The sequence below is a fragment of the Papio anubis genome, chromosome 1, assembly GCF_008728515.1.
Source record: "Papio anubis isolate 15944 chromosome 1, Panubis1.0, whole genome shotgun sequence".
Lineage (NCBI taxonomy): Eukaryota > Metazoa > Chordata > Mammalia > Primates > Cercopithecidae > Papio > Papio anubis.
This window is the reverse complement of record NC_044976.1, coordinates 117141713-117161098: the sequence shown is the minus strand read 5'-3', so window position 1 is coordinate 117161098 and position 19386 is coordinate 117141713. Positions and strand designations below refer to the sequence as shown.

Sequence of the window (19386 nt, the reverse complement as noted above, 5' to 3'; positions counted from 1 at the left end):
TCCAAGATTCTTCCCAGATTTAAAATCTGTGCTTTTACAACTCAGTTCTTTTAGTTGGATTTTAGATTTGAATTAATGAATAAATGGTCACTATTCTATATAGAGTTAACCGCTTAAATAAAATAAAACTGTTAACACTTTTGTCACAGTCTTCTTGCCTATTATGAAAATGAAACTGCTGTGGTTTGAACATGTTTCCCCAAGTTTATATGTTCCAAACTTAATCTGCAATACAACAGTGTTGAGAGCTGGTGAGAGGTGATTAGGTTCTGAGAGCTGTGCCCCATGAATGGCTAATTAACATAGGAGTGTGTTCCTGATGAAAGAATGAGTTTGGACCCTTTCTCTTTTGCTCTTGCCCTCTCTTGACCTTCCATCTTTCACCATGTATGACTCAGCACAAAGGCCCCTACCAAGTGCCAGCACTATGCTCTTGGACTTCTCAGCCTCCAGAACTGTGAGCCAAATAAACTTTATTGTTTATAAATTACCTAGCATATGGTAGGTTATAGCAGCACAAAATGAACTAGGATAGAAAATGAAGTTCATTTTCTATTTACTCAACAAATAAAACATTGGCAGTGTATCAGTATATTATTGCAATTTCATAGTCTTCTAGTACTTTATTATGAACTGAGAAGGGACTGTTCTTTGTCCTTGAGCTAATACTTTTTCCTCATCATCAGTACATGTTCCTGGGAAGAATGAACTAGGAGGTGGAACAATAAAGACCCTGCCATTTTCAGTGAGCCTCCTGTGCCATTAAAGGGAATCCTAAGATATTCTGGTGGGTGGCCAACATTCCAAAACAAAGCAGTAAGACCTAAGCCTGGCCTATCTATTTCTTCTATCCATCCAGGCTCAGTGTGGCTTTATCTGCCTATCCCCTTATTATTCTGAACTCCCTAATTGCCTGGGCTCTTTCTCTCCACAAATAGTTTCATGTACTGTATTCAACATTAACGTAGAGTGACTATGTGGAGATGTCTCCTATTCCTACTTCTAACAGATTAACAGCTAATAAACACCATGCAACACTCTCTTGTCTGAACCTCTTCTTAAAATACAGAGTTTGGTTTGCCAACATTGGTGTATTTAAAGCCTCCAAGATTCCAGGGAAGACTTTAGAAAGTTAACTGTGCAAGTGAGGCCTATTCAGAGAGGAAATTTTCCAACACAAAGAGTCAATCAGCGTATCAACAGTTCATCTGAGAAGAACCTCAGGGTTTCCCATAGTTGTTGTTAAGTAAAGGATATTTGTTCTCACCTAAAATAAAATGTCTTTATTCTTGTTATGTAAGGCTGAAGAGAACTCTGGAAATACATTACCAAGAAAGAAGCACAGGCAGCAGAAGTTTCATCTCAAAAGGGAAAGCTAATCCATTTCAGGAAGGGACGCCATACCACCCACCTTCCAGTGACTTTGCAATGAAAAGATTTATGCCATCTGCTCTTTCCCATTCTCCTCCCACCTTTCTCACAAGTCCCACACTTCTCCTCCCTCTATTTAGTTAAGTGAAGCAGTTTTTTTAAAAAGAAAAATCAGTAATTAGAAGCTGTGTTCAAAGCTTCAAACAAAGCCCCAGCTGATATTTTGTTTTGAGGGTATGGATATCAGCAAGAATATATCTGAGATAACCTCAATAATCATGTGAAAATGATGTATATCAACACTTGCATATGTATTAGAGGTATAGTTAATTGAAGGGTAAAAAGACAGTATATACATGGTCCAATTTATGGAATTTCCAATATAAATGAACCAGGAGCCTTAAAAGAATGTACTTGTAAAATACTATATACTTCCTGAACTCTGACAGTTTGTGATGACCAAAGACTAGGTTGATTATTAGGTTACTAAAATGCAGATGAATGTTTAGAGAAATGTATTAGTCTTTTTGCCTGAGCCATAATTTCTGAGACCAAGCCCTTTCTTTATCTTCAGGTAGGTGTTTCTTACTACAGCAGAAACCCAACTCTATTTCATTGCTTACCTCTCCTTTTATTTCTGTTGCTCTACTCATCTCTGTTGATTTAAGAAGACATTAAAACCACAGCAGTTTGACAGTTCCATTCATTCTGTACATACCCAAGGTGAGCAGCTGACGCTCAGTCAGGCTGTGTCAGTGCACGGTGGTAATGATGACGACATTGTTCTGTGCTAGAGAAACAGTCAATGTTACTTTCTCCACAACTGTACTCATGATTTTAGTGGCCTTAACCTTTAACACTTACCATGCTTTTTTTTCCCCTGCAGACCAAGCCTCCTTTAAAGGAGGGTCAGAATAAAATTCCATCATAGTTGTAGATTTGCTTGCAAATTATCTGAATTGGGTTAATTTGTTATTCCCCCTGCAGTCCAGTATCATCGTACCTTGAGTTTTTTTCACCCTAATTTACCCTGATGGTGGTAGATCTTAGTACCTATGTTTTTATTACCTGTTTAACAGTCTACCTCTGGATCTTTGAAAAGTCATTGCATTTCTTGAGATTATTTATGACTTCCCTTGCTGGCTTTTCTCTCGTCAGAACTGGACTTGAAGCCATCATGGAGACTTATGCATTCTGGAGACCTCCTGTGCGCACACTCACCTTTGAAGACTTCACCACCATGCAGAAGCAGCAAGGTAAAGCCCTGGAGCAAGGCCTCTGCTTAGTGACAGGGCCAGGGACAGAGTGGGGAGCTCAACTGAATATAGCACATCTGGCCTCAGGCCAAGATATGGGTTATACCAATTCTCCTGGAATGAAGAGAACTCAGGAGCTCTGTAAATAACCAAAGCATCACCACTTGGGTAAACAAGCTGGGTCCAAAGGCAGCATTTCATCTGGCACTCAAAATGCTCTCACCCTTCCTGACAGTGCGGTTATGTATTTATAATATCATCATTACATGATATATTATTATGATAATGATGATATTATTATTAATATTGCTAAGCATTCACATATGCCTTGGTATTTGAAGAGATTTTCTTAATAACTTCATTTATTCCTCATGGTAGCCTTCTCAGTTTTCCCTAGAATAAGAAAAGTTTTGTGATGAGCAAAATCTTCGCTCTGGGCAATGGGAATAAATTGTATCAGGTCTCAAGGTGAGGAGTGGGCTGCTGCAAGCCTATCTGAATCTTGCAACTTGTGTTCTTTCCTTTTTTGCTTATATAAAACAACACCCCCCTCAGCTGGTGGACTAAATAGACGTCCCCCTCTACTGCTTTGAACTTTGTGCTTTTTATCCAATTTATAGTTTTTCTTTCCTTGCAGCTCAGGTTGGGAAACCTGTGGCCAGATGGGTCGTGACTTATTTCAGATTTTCTTAGTTTAGTCTGTAGCTTCCCCAGGCATAGCACCCATGTATTATATTACATTCTCTTTTCAGAGGAGCTTCTAACATTTTGCACACTGAATTAGATTTGTAACCTAAATTGCTGAAATCTGTCAGGTTTTAAGATGAGCATAGTGATTAAAAGCATAGACTCTGGAGTCAGACTAGGTCTAGGCTAGGCTCTTATCACTGATCCTTTCTAGCTTTGTGACCTTGGTCAAGTCCCTCAACTTTTCTGACACCCAGTTTTATCTTCTGCATTATATGGAAAAGTAGAAACAAATAGAAGTCTTGAATTAAATGAGATCGTCCATTTAAAATCATAGTAAGCATTTAATACTACTTGTTATCGTCTTCATCATCCTCATTATCTTCACCTTCAAGGCCCTTATGTCCCTGTATGTAGACACTTAAGCAAAGTTGTGTCAGGACCAGGGAATATTGCCTTTCTGATAATTAATTATTTAAAACATGATTAGACTGTTCATTTTCACAGGGATCTGGTGAAGTAAGTGATCCAGAATTTCCATCTCTTTTATGTATTCCTCCCTACAAACCTGTGATTAGAAGCAGAGTCAATAGTTGTTCAAGGTGTCGTCACGGGTTTGAAGCCCTCATGGATGGCCATTAAGAGGCAGGGGCTTAAAGGGACTCAGGAAAATCTAGGCCCTTATCTTTGATGGTCACAAATTCTCTAAATTTGAAGCAATTTAATTCTATTCCTGCATTCCAGCTTTCTCACCTACAAAAGAGGGATAATTTTTGTGTGTGTGTGAGGAAATTTATATAAACATGCTGTGTAGACAAAAATGTGTCATTGATTTGATTTAGTTCTGAGATGGCTTCTTTGCTTATCTGCCCTTGCTTTACTCATTGCCTTTCCAAGCTCTAGCTAAGCAGGAGTTTGTATCATGGAGGTTGGTCGGAGAAGGTTGGCAGTGATATTGCCGGTTTCAGAGGGCAGGCATTAATGGCAACAATTGTGTTCAATGCTGTATCCCCAAGATCTACCACAGGGCCTGGCACCCAGTACGTACCCAGTGAATATTGAATGGGATCACTTGGTGGCACTGTGACTCAGGTGTGCAGAGCCACTCTCAGCCTTCATCTTGGAGCACAATCACCTAATGTGTATATATACATGGATATGGAGTAATCATTGAGGGTGATCGTTGGGCAGGCACAGACACAGGAAGCCTGCATGGGTTACTTAGATGTGCAGCATAGTAGGTTTTTTGGTACTTATACTAAAAATTTGCCAGTATGAAAGGTTATTATTGACATTTTGAAAACAATGGTTTCAGATAAACTGAACTTTCAAAACACTTCAGTGACCCTCATTTTTATCGGAAGAGAAGAAAGAACTTGAATTATTGGATACATATGGTGATGGGATGGGGCTAGAGAAAAAGCCAGGACTCTATTAAATAGTTTAATTGGAATATATTTTTGAAATATCCATTGAAGTTGATCCAGATTCTCATTATTAAAAAATATGTGGCTTGGTTTCTTGACGTTAACAAAGGATGTAAACCCAACAACACCATCCGCTCTTCCCTTAAGAACTAAGAGTTTCAGTGACTCTGGACAGTATCACTCATAAAATGAAGAGAAGAGACACAACCGTGCGTGCTGAACTGCTTTGCATCTTAGAAGGAATAGAGAGGAATGAACTTCTAGTGGAAACTGCAGTGGTAGTCTATTTTTTACAGTAATTCCCTTTTAATGAGGTGAGTATTGGCAGTGTTTGCACCAAACCTAAGATTGGTGCCAAATATTAACTGACTTATCCAACTGTCCATATCACCTCATTGTTTCAAGCACATGAATATCTGTCATGTCACATAGCAGTCCTAGACAGTTTTGTGCTGCTACTGGTGAGGGTGGATCTGTCTTTCTGCATACATGAGGTTAAGGATGCTTTTTTCGTCCTGGCTTTGCTGCCATCTTTTATTTCTCTTGTCATTAAGACTCATCTGCTGATAAAACTTCGAGGAAAGCACTTGGTAAATTCTCCACAGTTTTGCAAAAATTCAAATCTTTTTATTTTTAAAATCACATTGAATAGAGTATTTTAAATAGTTGTTTTAGAGAGAAGAATGCATGAGATTAATTATCTTCTGCCTTTGACACAAAAAAGAAACTGAAGCATGATGCAGTCTAATACAGGGGTGTCCAATGTTTTGGCTTCCTTGCACCACATTGGAAGATGAAAAATCATCTTGGGCCACACATGAAATATACTAAAACTAATGATAGCTGAGGAGCTTAAAAAAACTACAAAAAATATCATAATGTTTTAAGAAAGTTTACAAATTTGTTTTGAGCTGCATTCAAAGCTATTCTTGGCTGCATGCAGCCCTTGGGCCATGGGTTGGATGAGTCTGGTCTAGTATCATATCGATAGTTAAGCGGTGGCAGAACTAAGTTGAGAGTATCAACACAGATCTCTTATTTGACAGGACAGTTTCCTTTCCACCAGATTACGTTATTTTTCTTTTTCTTTGTTACTACAGCTTTAATTTTCCACAAAGATTTTAGTTTGCTCTTCCTATTAATGGTTTTTATTGTTCAACAACTTGAGCATTAACTCTCAATAGGTCAATATTTTATTTTTTTATAAGTTAAGTATATGGTCTTCAGATGTCTTCAGTTAGACTCAAGGACGTTTATGTGTTTGGAGAGTCTAGAGAGGCTGGAGGTTCTGGAGATGAAGATTCTAACTCAGGAATGGCTTTTGCCTGAACACTGCTAGTGACAAGGGGAAAGGAACTAACCAGGCAAGTTATGCTTGGAGAAAGTGACTGAGGCAATATAAACATAGAAGGAAAAGGAAATAAAAGTCCAGGTCAGTTATAGCTAAGTGCAATGCTGTTGTTGTTCTGATGGATATCCTTGAATAAAATATGTGCCTCAACTTCCTCATGTATATAATGGAGCTATTTGAGTAGGCAAAACTGAGAGCTTTGTCAGCAGTGACTTCAAGCTGTTTAATAACTGTTGTTCTAAAAGGAATCATTCCGGACCAATGACACCAGAACTGCCAACTTTCCATCTGTGGACATGAGGGGACCTGCCATTTACAAAAGCTCTCCATTCTCCAAGAGAGTTGGCAGACATCACTACAGAGCTCAGTACCATTGGGTGTTTCAGTGTTTGTCAGGCAGTTAAAGGGTCAGGATTATGAGTATCTCTGTTGGTGAGTGAATTTTCATCAGTTTGACTTGTATTAGTTGAGGTTGGTTAGTGAGAGGGATCAGCTACTGATCAAGTCATACAAGTAAGATACTGGGAAAGAAGGACAATTAGGTGGACGTGAGCCATTGAACTGTGACGTCACTGTAATGATCACAACATAGCCGATTTACACAGATCTTATTTATCGCTGAGGTGAGGAATAATGGCCATATGTACAGCTTACCAGTGAATAATCACATAGAATTTTTTTAAAGCACTCCATTTTTAGCTATAGAAGAGCAATATCCTAATTCTGCACTATAATCATGAAGAGTTCCTGATAGGGGGTAGAGAGTATCTCAATTCAATCCATTAAAACAAACAGTAATTGATTTCATATTTTATTTTGTCTCCAAAGTTCCTTATGCTCAGCATGTCCAAAACTGAGTCAGCATCTACCTCACAGCCTGGTGCCCTCTCCACGGGGAAGGAGAACACTCGATATCCTGGAATTTTCCCTCCCTGCCTTACCCCCATGCCCAACCATTACTAAGTTCTTAAATCTGTCCACATCTCTAACCTTCCTTGCTACCATACCACTCTGCACTGATGTCGCCTCTCACTGCATGACCGTAATGTCCTCCATAGTCTCTACATTTTCTTCCAAGCCATTCCTCATGTAGAAATGAGAGTCATTTTTTCAAAACACACATCTTTGTGCCTCAACCTTCTATCTCCAGTCTGCTTAAAGCTGCTCAATGGCCACAGTTTACTTGCACCTATGAAAGACATATTCCTTAACATTGTCTCTAGACCTTGCATGTTCTGGCTTTTGCTGCCTCACCTCTAAAATAGAGATAACAACAATGAGAATTAATGAATGTAAAGTGCTTAGGAAAGAGCCTAGGATTTACTGAGTGTTCAAAAATGTTCTCTATGATCATCCTTATTATTGCTATTATTACTACTCTAGTTTCAGCCTATATCACCTCCCCTCATTCTCTCTGTTGTTTCAGCATCACTCATCTTACTTCCCTTTCTCAAACATGGTGTGCTCTTTCCTGCCACGTTGTTTTCTTTCCCTGGAAGTCTCTTTGCTACCCACTTGCCTTCTTAGTGCTATCTGTCTTTGAGATCACAGCTTAAATAGGATTTCCTTGGGGAAATTCCCTGCCATCTAGAGTAGGCCACGTCTCCTTAAGGTAAACTCTTGTTTATTTGTGTCATTCTTTCATTAATGTCTCTTATCCACATTTTTCTCACTATTTTTTCCCCACATGATTAAATCCCTGAGTCCAGACGCTCCCAGTTGGTTGAGTGTATATTCAGTACTCAAATAGTTATTGAATAAGTGAATAAACTCTGCTAGGTTTTATATCATAGGGACTAATGTCAATGTGTTCGGCAAAACTTAACCAGAGACAACTTTGGGATAAAATTTGAAGGGCATGATGATTAGAAAAGAAAAAAGAAGAAAATAAATGAAGAAATTACTCTAAATTCTTTTCTTTTCTTTTTTTTTTGAGACGAGAGTTTTGCCCTGTCACCCAGGCTGGAGTGCAGTGGTACCATCTCGGCTCACTGCAACCTCTGCCTCCTGGGTTCAAGCGATTCTCCTGCCTTAGCCTCCCGAGTAACTGGGACTACAGGTGCACACACCACCATGCCTGGCTAATTTTTGTATTTTTTGTAGAGATGGGGTTTCACCATGCTGGCCATGCTGGTCTCAAACTCCTGACCTGAAATGATTTGCTCACTTTGGCCTCCCAAAGTGCTGGGATTACAGGCATGAGTCACCACACCTGGCCCCCAAAATTCTTAAGTGAAAATAACAAGATAGTAAGTTGGGAAAAATTATTGATGGTCTCAGGAATCCGTCTGTCAGTATGTATAATATGGGGAGTGAGTAAAATGACCTTGAAGCTTTAGTACTAAGAAGTAAGAGTCACTTGTTCACTCATGCAGTCGATTAACATTAGTGTTTCTTATGCTGTTGTGGGTAATGTTAAGTCTTCTCGGGATAGAAATAATGACAAGAATAGTTAATTAAAGTGATATACTTTGAAAGAAAGAAACCCAGTGCAAGAAAAAATATGAGTATTACTGTTAGGGAAGACTACAAACTTCACTTAATTTTAGGCATCCTAATGTTATTCCCACAAGATCACACCATTGTTTTTCCTGCTTTTATTTATATATTCTTCCTTTTATGTCTTATCTAACTGCATTTCACAAACCTATCAGAGAATGGTCACTTTGATGTCTTTAGACGCTCCTCTTTTATCTTCTCACCATTTGTGGGGTTATAATTGGTTTTTGAAATTGCCTTTTTGTTTAGATTTGTGCATTTCTTTCTACTGAACTTTTAGAAAAATTAAAAAAAAACAGCAGCTGTTGTTTTTCTATTCTGTACATTATATTCCTTATTTGTCATGAACACTAATATGAAAAAATCATCTTGAAAAGTTGCCAGCATTTTCACTTCATTGTTTAGCCTGTTCTTATTGATCAGAATGAGGCCAGCAACCATTTAAGAGATTATATATATTTTTAAAGTAAAGGCACTATCTTATTAGATATTTTTTACAGAGCTAGATATCTATTTACATAGCTAAAATACCTTGTTTCTACTCATAGGTGATTTATCATGTCTTAGGAAGGAATCATCCATAGCCTCCATTTGACAAAGTGGTTCACAGTCTAGTCCTACCGTTGTCATTTTTATTTCTGTCTCTTCCAACTTTATCTTAATATTCCTACCCCTTCAGTTTCATAGTGGAATTACCTATAGAATTATGGAGGTATATCAATGAGGATTCTTACTGTTGTAAATAATATAAAACCCAAATGGCAAAGCAAAAAAGAAACTCATTGGGTCATGAAACTGAAATGACTCAAATAGCCAGTTTTAGGCAAAGCTTAATGTAGGCACCCATAAAAGATCATCAACTCCATTTCTCAACTTTGCTATCATCCTGACTTTGTTCTCAGGTTCCCCATGATATGAACATGCTTACCAGAACCCCTGGACCTACATATTTTGAGGTTTAAATCTGATGAGAAAAGGCATGTACCTTTCTCCTAAGATTTCTACCAAAATCTCATTGAGTCTAATTGCCTTTAATCGAGTCATCTCAATTTTAATTACTATGGTGGGGGTGAAAATGATGCTTTGATTGTCCAGGCCTGAGTCACGTGCCTTCCCTGAAGGTAAGGGTGAAGCAGTGAGAGTGGGAGAAAGTGTGCAGTGGTGGGAAAACTAGATACTGTTGCCAGAAAGAAGCAGATTAATTCTAAATGAAGATAACAGATGCATGCTGCGGCAAGGAAGGCAGTAAAACAAGTAGCGGAGAAAACAATTAAGTTAATGGAAAATGAAGAAATGCTGCAGTCCACCTAAGGAATGTGGTAGGTATAAAATAGGACCATCTAAGAAGCAGAACACAGAGGACCAATGTGCAAAATGAGGATTGGATGAATATATTCAAAGCTATTTTAAAGAGAAGGAGTTTAGGTCTGTGCATTCCTTTGACTTTTATGGAGAACGATTCATTAGGAATCTTTCTAAGATTGAAACCACACGCTTCCTATTAGCACTCTAATGTTCACATTTGCATTATGAGGATGGTACTCATCTCAACTAAGTAATTCTTTTGTTGAGATGAACAGTGCTGTGCTCATTAAACTTTATGATCTCTAGGTTTATTCTCTGGGATCAGTCTATAGGGTGCTGATATTTTACCTCTTACCTGTTTGAAAGCCTCAAAGAAGACTTCTCAGGGATACACAGTGAATCAGCACTCCTCAGAGACAGATGCCATTGAATTATACGAGAGAAGAGTCTGGCTCATGGAACCAAGTAATTACATGGAAATTTATTCTTTACTAGCCCAGATGGAGTTTCGCCTTACTGTTTTTCAATTTGGGGGGAGGAGGAAGAAAAGCACAACAAAATAAATTGAAAAAGAAACTGTATGTGAAAGCCCTCATATTACAATCTGGAAATGATCAATTTAGAGATGCAAAAGTCAGCAGGTTTAGTATTCAGGATTTTCATGGTCACATTTAACTTGTCTTTATGGTAAAATGAAGTGTATTCTACATTATTGTCCTCATACAGAATTACTGCTAAACGTATCCTTTTTGGTTGTTTTGGCCATTAGCCTTGGATATTGGAGCAAGTTAATGTCATATATGAATTTTCATGTGTGCCGCCTCATGTTGGCCCATGGGTAAAATAGGATGAAGGGAGCTGGGGCTGTAGGAGATTGATCCTACAGACCCTACAGATCCTACAGGACCTACAGATCCTACAGATGCTACCGAACTCCTGAAAGTTTTAAACTACTTAGGGCATTATATTTTAATCACTGCTCAGAAGTGAATTAAGACCTCTAAGGATAGTGGGAATGACAACAGTCCAGCTATTTGTGTTCTCTCAATTCCACTTTGCTTCATTTGAGGAAAGATGGAGACACGGGCAGCCATTCTTGTCCTGAACTGGAAGTGAGGGAGGATGGACAGATAATTCAGAGAGAAACCAGAGTTAGGTTAGCCTTTGGAAATGTGGCACAGGTAGGGCCATAGCTGCTACCTGGCCTAGTGTTCCATCATTCACAGCAATGGAGGTTCCTGTAGCATGTTACAACAAACATGTAGCTGTTGGGACATAATGCTCATCAGGGTGGGGAGAGGCCAAGATGCTTAGCTCCACAGACAGAGTCCAACACTGCAGAGCCATTCACATTAGAACCGAAGTTCCTTTCTCTTTCCTTCACTCTTCTCTCATAGAAGAGAATAGTTAATGCTTATGTGCTGAGCTAGGTGCAGTGGCTCACGCCTGTAATCCCAATGCTTTGAGGCTGAGATAGGAGGATTGCTTGAGCCCAGGAGTTTAAGACCAGCCTGAGCAACATAGTGAGGCCCCATCTCTACTAAAAATTATTTTTAAAAAAATTAATGCCTATGTGCTAAATACAGTTATGAGCACTTTGTAACATATGTTATTATATCTTATCTATTTCTCAAAACATCTCTACAAAGTAGATATCAGCAATTCCTTAATAGTGTAAAAGGCTTGGAGATGCTAACTTGCTACGGTTCTGTCCTTAATCAGTAAGACAGCTTGGATTGGAACTGGGTTTGTTTGACCCTATAGACCACACTCACCCATTAAATAAAATTTCTGTCAAGATGCTCAGAGCACTTAGGACCTGGCAGGTACAGAGGCGAGGAGGGCACAGGGAAGAAAGGCATGCTTTGCTCTGAGCGGCAGCTCTTACCCTCCTATATCAGTGTGGCCTGGCCTGGCCTCCCGCCCTGCCCTAGCTTTTCTGTGATGAGAATCTCTAGTCAGCCAAGTGTTGAAAATGAACAAGGAGGATGGGCTTCCTCTTTGTGCTCATTTTGCTCTTGGCTGGAAATTCCAGTCTTATTTAACAGTTAACAAGCTGTTAGATCATAGGAGGAGAAAGACTTGTCAGTATCTTGGTTTGCTTCTCTGTAAAATGAATACCATAGTCTTCTCTTTCTATGGGGACTTTGAAAAATAGCTGTTATCTGTATTGAGTACTTTATGTGCACAAGAGCATTTTTTGTTTTTTTGTTTTTTTTTGAGACGGAGTCTTGCTCTGTCACCCAGGCTGTCATCCGGAGTGCAGTGGCCGGATCTCAGCTCACTGCAAGCTCCGCCTCCCGGTTTACGCCATTCTCCTGCCTCAGCCTCCCGAGTAGCTGTGACTACAGACGCCCGCCACCTCGCCCGGCTAGTTTTTTGTATTATTTTAGAGATGGGGTTTCACTGGGTTAGCCAGGATGGTCTCAATCTCCTGACCTTGTGATCCGCCCGTCTCGGCCTCCCAAAGTGCTGGGATTACAGACTTGAGCCACCGCGCCCGGCCAAAAGCATTTCTTCAAAGTGCATGGAAGCAAGGTGACCTTCTCTTGGACAGGCTTGCCCCTGCCTCCTTCAAACAATAGTTCACATGGAGGCTTCACCCACTCAAGCTCAGCAGGCCACCAAGTCTCAATTCCAGTGAATGTCATTTAAAAGCCCAAGCAAGCTGACTACAAACTTTTTAACATGTGTCTTTCATCTGCTCAGCAGAAATCCCTGTAACTTGTTAATAGTTCCACCCTCCCCCCACCTTTTTTTTTTTTTTTTTTTTGTAGTGAAACCAATTGAGGCCTCAAATCAGTACCACTCGTTCCATCTTGGGCCATCAGAGAAAACCATTTAGAGTTGTAGGAAGTCGTCTGTTCCACCTTATGCTTCCTGCTGCAGGGCTAGAACCAGGTGCTTGATGGAATATACCTATAACAGGACAGTACGGCATGCTGAACAGGTGGTCTCCTCAGGGACCACATAAACACCAGATCAGGGAGAGCAAGGATGAACTTTCAAAGAGAAGTGATCAGATACTTATCGCATAAAACACATATCTCTTTACAGCTGGAGTCAGGTTTCTCCATTTGTGCCATAGCATTTATTTCAGAGAAGCTCATGGCATTTAGAGTGGAAAATAAGGAAAATGTGTAGGATGCCTCAAAGAAGAACTACACACTTGAAATAAATCTTTGAGATTTCTGCAAGGCACAGAAGGTCTGGCCATTCAGCTGTATAGAAACAAGACAGATGAGATGTTCTTCCCCCTCCTTCTAGAATCTTCTCCTGCCAGACATCCTTCATTATATTAAAATAATTCCATGGAAAGTACTTGTTGGTAATTCACGCTTTATATTACTTGAAACCTCAGTTACAGATATGCTGAGAAGGACAGAAACTGAGGCCCACTGGTTCAAGTCCCTGATTTCACAGCTAATGAGAATGAAGAGGTGGCCTGCACTGGACAGAGGTTAATAAGCCTAGAATCAGACTCAGGGCTCTTTCCAACAAGGCCAGCTGCTGGCTTCCTTCTCCCAGTGGTATTTACAATGTTGGCTTTGTCTCAAATTGTGGAATAAAAATCGTTTTACTTTTTTTTTTAAGGGATTTTTTATTTTTTATTTTATTATTATACTTTGAGTTCTAGGGTGCATGTGCATAACGTGCAGGTTTGTTACATTAAGTTGAGTATTAGAAATGAGGAAGGAGAAGTTTCTGAAATGACTCTATTAAATACAATTCTTCCTTGAAAGTTCATTGGGGGAAATTCTTTTGAAATTCTTTTGTTGTTAGTTAGGCTTTGTCAAAATTTACCTCTGAATAAACTATTATAACAACAAGAGCCAAATTTGTACTTCTATAGCCAGCACTACTACCTATGTCCATGGCTGTAAGCTGAATGCTTTTTTTTTTTTCCTGCTAAAAATTAACCTTAGGTTCCTCTTTGAGAGCATCTGTCTCTTAATTGACACATCTGGGACCCCTGAGTCCTTAGCACACTGTGGATGGTTTCTTTGTATTTCAATGTCTCTGGAATCCTGCTTTTTTTTTTTTTTTTTTGAGACAGAGTTTTGCTCTTTTGCCCAGACCAGAGTGCAATGGCGCTATCTTGGCTTACTGCAACATCTGCCTCCTGGGCTCAAGAGGTTCTCCTGCCTCAACCTCCCAAGTAGCTGGTATTACATGCGCCCACCACCACACCTGGCTGATTTTTGTGTTTTTAGTAGAGACAGGGTTTCACCATGTTGGCCAGGCTGGTTTTGAACTCCTGACCTCAAGAGATCCACCTGCCTCGGCCTCCCACAGTGCTAGGATTACAGGCATGAGCCAGTGCGCCGAGCCCCTGCTAGTTTTTATAACATTCTCTTCACTGAGAAAAACCTTATTCCTGCTCTTTTCTACCTAAAATGCTCCTTACCCTTTTATAATGCTCATCTTCTAAGAGTCCCAACATGAGTCCGTAGGTGATCTAAAGGATATTACATTCCTTGGGGGAATCACAGCTCTTGACAATGCTGGGAAACTCCTAACCTTGCTGTGAAGGAGGAAGTTACATCATGGAAGATTCTCTATGGAAGACAAAGCAACTGCTCTTTCCAGAATTCAAATAAAGGGCCCTGCAGCCCTAGCACTCACCCATGTCTTTAACTTCCATTGGATGAGACAGGAGGCGGATGCTACACTGCTCCTTCCTGACTTTGGGAAAGAGGAGGCTCGTAAAGGTCATTTTTGGCCTTCTTAAACTATCTGAGAACACACTGAAGTAGCTTGGATTGAACTGGTCCTCAGTCTGTTGGTGTGTCATCCACCTGTCTAGCTCTAACATTCACACGTCGTAAGATCAACTCGTTCAAACACAGATTCAGGAACTTTTGGAAATGAAAGGAATCTGGAGTTCCTCTAACCCAAAGTGTGGTCTCTGGACCATCACCTGAAAACTTGTTGGAAATGCAGATTCGTAGGCCCCACCCCAGACCTACAGAATCAGACTCTAGGGATGGAGTCAGCAATCTATGCTTTAACAAGCCATCTAGCTGATTCTCATACACACTCAAGTTTAGGAAGGACTATTCTGAGTACTTAGAAATGAGGAATTCGGGTTGTATGATTGGTTCTTAAGCCACACTACACATCTGGGGGAGCTTTTAAAACAATACTGATATGGAGGTCCCATGCCCAGAAACTCTCCTTTGGTTCATCCGAGGCAGGATCCTGGAACACCAGCATTTTTAAAAGCTGCCAGGTCCTCTATGCCTGAGAACCACTGATCTAAGTTAATTCCTCATCTCTAGATGAAGAAACTGTAACCTGCAGAGGGTAAGTGATGTGCCCAGGGTTACCTGGGCAGTTAGTGTAGCAGAGTTGTGAGCAGACCCAGATCTCCTGACTTTCAGGTCAGTTTAAAGCCTGTTTAGCTTCTTGTTCTCATAAATATCAAAACTCCAAAGACTCCATTTACAGTCTTTCTTCCAGTCTCTGAGAATGGGCATGATCTCATAAAAGGAGATCAGCAGAGCCTCTGGTTCATAATGATTTTGTTTTGGGTTGGCCTTGCTTTATTCTAATCTAGCCCTTATAATTGTGTTCCCAAATGTCTTTCATGTGATGCAACTTCAATCTCATACCCCAGGCTCCACTGCTGTGCACCCCCAGGCCTCAATTTTGACTTGGCACTCTCTTCCATTACCCCATTTCCTCTGAGATTAGGGTCCTGCTTTGGTGTCCTGCATGTTTGGCTAGAAGAATAAAAATGGCAAAGCAGGCAACAGCCCTTGAATAAAATACATATTTAATGCATTTCCATTAAGAATGGGAAGAGCTGAGCTAGTGGATTTTAATGCTGACATCAGAGGTCTCTTAGAAAGTGAATTTGATGGTGAGAAATGGCAACGTGAATCTTGGAAGGTTTATTGTTATTTTTATACAAAGGACTTACTAAGGCTCTTACAAAGAGAAACAAACAAAAGAATTTAGTGTTGTTTTTGATCACGGTCTTCTGGAATGTGTATGTATGTGTGTGTGAGTGTGTGTGTGTGTATGACTGTATGACTGTGTATGGGTCCACAGGTGGAATCACTTAGCATAGGTCTGCTGAGTTAAGAGGAAAAATGGTTCTGTAAAAATCAGGCTTATCTTGGACATTTCAAGGCACCTCCAGTATGGCTTGCATATGACTTAGGCAGACTCATCTTAAAAGACTCTGTCTCAATAGTATTCACATTTTATTTTTCAGGAGGCAGCACAGGCACTTCCCCAACCACCTCCAGCACTGGGACACCATCCCCTTCGGCTTCTTCTCATCTTTTATCTCCATCCTGTTCTCCTCCAACTTTTCATCTGGCCCCCAACACTTTCAATGTGGGCTGCCGAGAGAGCCAGCTGTGTAATCTAAACCTCTCTGATTATCCACCATGTGCCCGAAGCAACATGGCTGCCTTGCAGAGCTACCCAGGGCTGAGTGACAGTGGCTACAACAGGCTTCAGAGTGGCACCACTTCAGCCACTCAGCCCTCTGAAACCTTCATGCCTCAGAGGACTCCATCCCTGATATCCGGAATACCAACTCCTCCCTCATTGCCTGGCAACAGCAAGATGGAAGCCTATGGTGGCCAGCTGGGGTCCTTCCCCACTTCCCAGTTTCAGTATGTCATGCAGGCAGGCAATGCTGCCTCCAGCTCCTCATCACCACACATGTTCGGGGGCAGCCACATGCAGCAGAGCTCCTACAATGCCTTCTCCCTTCACAACCCTTACAACCTGTATGGATACAATTTCCCCACTTCCCCTAGACTAGCTGCAAGCCCAGAAAAACTGAGCGCCTCTCAAAGCACTTTACTCTGTTCTTCTCCTTCCAACGGGGCCTTTGGAGAGAGGCAGTACCTGCCGTCAGGGATGGAGCACAGCATGCACATGATTAGCCCTTCACCCAATAACCAACAGGCAACCAACACTTGTGATGGCCGGCAATATGGGGCAGTTCCAGGCTCCTCCTCCCAGATGTCCGTGCACATGGTTTAAAGGCCAGTCCAAACACCACGGAGCATTTGGCAATCAAGGCCCCAGAGTCTCCGTGGTCAGATCCTCCTCTTTGGGAGTCCAGTGCCTTCAGAAAACAGGAACTGTGTTTTTTTTTTTTTTTTTTTTTTCCTGGAGGATGACATATCCCCAAGAACTAGAGACACCTTTAAGCCAGTGAGGGATACTTGTGGTAGAATCATCCACAACTCAGTGGCCATTCTCCTGCCTTCCCAGACCTTAGTTTTATAAAGCATTGTCTGTTCCAGCGTGTCCTTTGAAGAGACTGAATAATCACTTCGTCATAATGTTAAGGGAGATGTTAGTGTGTGGCAGCCATGAAAAGTTACACATACACACCCACATACAGACAGACCTACCAATACATACATGCGCACACACATATATATTCATACACAGTTCATACACATGCAGTCATACATGCACACGGACTCTGAACTGGGTGAACTCTGTGGAGGGAGGCCCAGAATGGGTGCTTTCACCAAGAATTTGTCTATGTACAACTCTAGATGGAGTGGGCCAGCAGTAGCTGCCAGTCTCTCTTCCCTGCAGCTTCCTCTGCTTCTGGAATGAACCATGTATTCTGGAGACCCTCCCCATGGATGAGAGTGGAAAGACGTCAGTACAACTGGACTTGGCTTCCGGAAAAAGATTGCTTTTGAACTTTGGCTCTCTTCACTTGTGTGCTATCATTGATATTCCCAGTGGTGCCCGTGGAAAGAGGGAAAAAGAACAGCTGAACAGGAGAAAGACAAACAGGAAGAACAGAGAACAGGAGAGAGGTGGAGAGCAAGAGTGACAAAGAAAGTGTGAGCAATGATGAGAGTTTTAATTCACCAAGGAGATGTGTTTTTGGTTTGTCCCCCCAAATGCCGCCTGCCCCACTACAGGCTATAGAAAGAATCATGGCATTACTGAGGAGTAAACATCTCTGGCACATTGAGCATGGTCAGGGCATTGGTCAGAGGGACAGAGCAAGGAATGCATCCTGAGCCTACAGCTCTGACCACTGTGATCCAGAAGAGAGGTGCACTACGTGGGAAGTGCTGATTCCACAGCATGCAGCCTGGTAGGGGAAGGGAAATAGAAGGGAGTGAAGAAGGAAGAGTTTTACAATCTCGGAAGATGATACCAAGAGCAGAGGCAACAAATAGAGGCCTGACCTCCAAGTGCCGGATCCAGACACCTAACCTAGAATGCCTGCCCGCTACCCCTGTGGCAGGAAAAATCCCCTCATGTCCCAGGCAATTGCAGATGGGTCTTCTATACCTTCTACCTGCCCTTAGATCTCCATTTTTATCAAATAGTTCATTGCATTTTGAAGTTTTGGGTTTTTTCCTTCATCTTTCCCTTTCCCTTCAAATCTTTTAATGGTAAGAAAGCAAGTGAAGCTTGGTGCAAGCTAAAATTTTTAAATGGTGTGGAAATGCAAATAATACCAAGTAAAATAATACAGATATTATTAAGATTTCTGGTTTTGAGGTGTTGTAGATAAATGTATTTATGTGCCTAGTGGGGAATCCAATATTATGAATATGAAAAAGGGGGCAATAAAAGGGTATGTAAAATATGTATGAAGAAAAGGTGTATAAAAATTTGCCCTTATGCACGGAACTCTGTTTCTAAGTGCCAAGCACAGAAAGCCGCTAAATAAAATCTTTGCAATTGTTTTCTGCATGTTTGTTCATACAGAAAAATCAAATAACAGCCTTGTGCATCTTCATCGTGCGTTACAGTGAGTATAGAAGTTTTATATATGTTACTCTATGTGATCTTTATATAGACCCCATGAAGTGAATATTAGCATCCTTTTATATGTAGTAACTGCATTCCAGAGAGATTGAATGAATTTGGCAGCATTATCCAGCCTGTCACAGAGGGAATGAGGACATGAAACCAGATCTTTTGACTCTAATGGGATTTTTGCCTTCGTGTTAGCTGCAGAAACCTGTGTGAGGCTAATAGTAATTGTCATCATTACTGTGTGTCACCTGATACTATACCATGTATTTTACATGATTATCTTATCCTCCCACAATTCTGTGAGATAAGTAATATTTGAATCATCATTTTATAGATCCAGAAACGAGCTTATAGAATGTTAAATATTTGACCAAGTGGTGGAGCTGGCAATCTGACCCTATGGTCAATTAGCACTGTCATTCAGCAGTACCACGAGGCACTTGGACAGTCAGGAAATAAGACACATCTTAAGGCACTGAGGTGAGAGTGCCTCTGAGGCTGGATTTTGTTTGGTGTATTGAACAATAAGCATACACTATCCTCCTTGAATGCATCACTGCAGCATGAGGAGAGTGGTTTGGAGTTGTCATGCACCAACTGACAAGTTAGACTAATAAAGAGGCTAGGACTATGCCATTTACAAGAACTTCTGTATATTATTTCATTGGAGCCTCACAATAACCATGAAAGGTGGACAGGCCAGGAAGTATTGTTTTGCAAA

At 40.8% G+C, this 19386-nt stretch overlaps 1 protein-coding gene across 2 annotated transcripts in view; it reads left to right on the top strand.

Annotated features, from left to right (window-relative positions):
* Positions 1 to 18599, top strand: part of TBX15 (T-box transcription factor 15) — a 106374-nt gene extending 87775 nt beyond the window's left edge. For both annotated transcript variants that reach the window (XM_003892484.5, XM_009216561.4), the window contains exons 7-8: positions 2530 to 2627; positions 16120 to 18599. In XM_003892484.5, the coding sequence (XP_003892533.2) occupies positions 2530 to 2627; positions 16120 to 16904 (883 nt within the window). In that variant the 3' untranslated portion in view covers positions 16905 to 18599. The remainder of the gene's footprint in view (positions 1 to 2529; positions 2628 to 16119) is intronic.
* Positions 18600 to 19386: the final 787 nt, after the last annotated feature.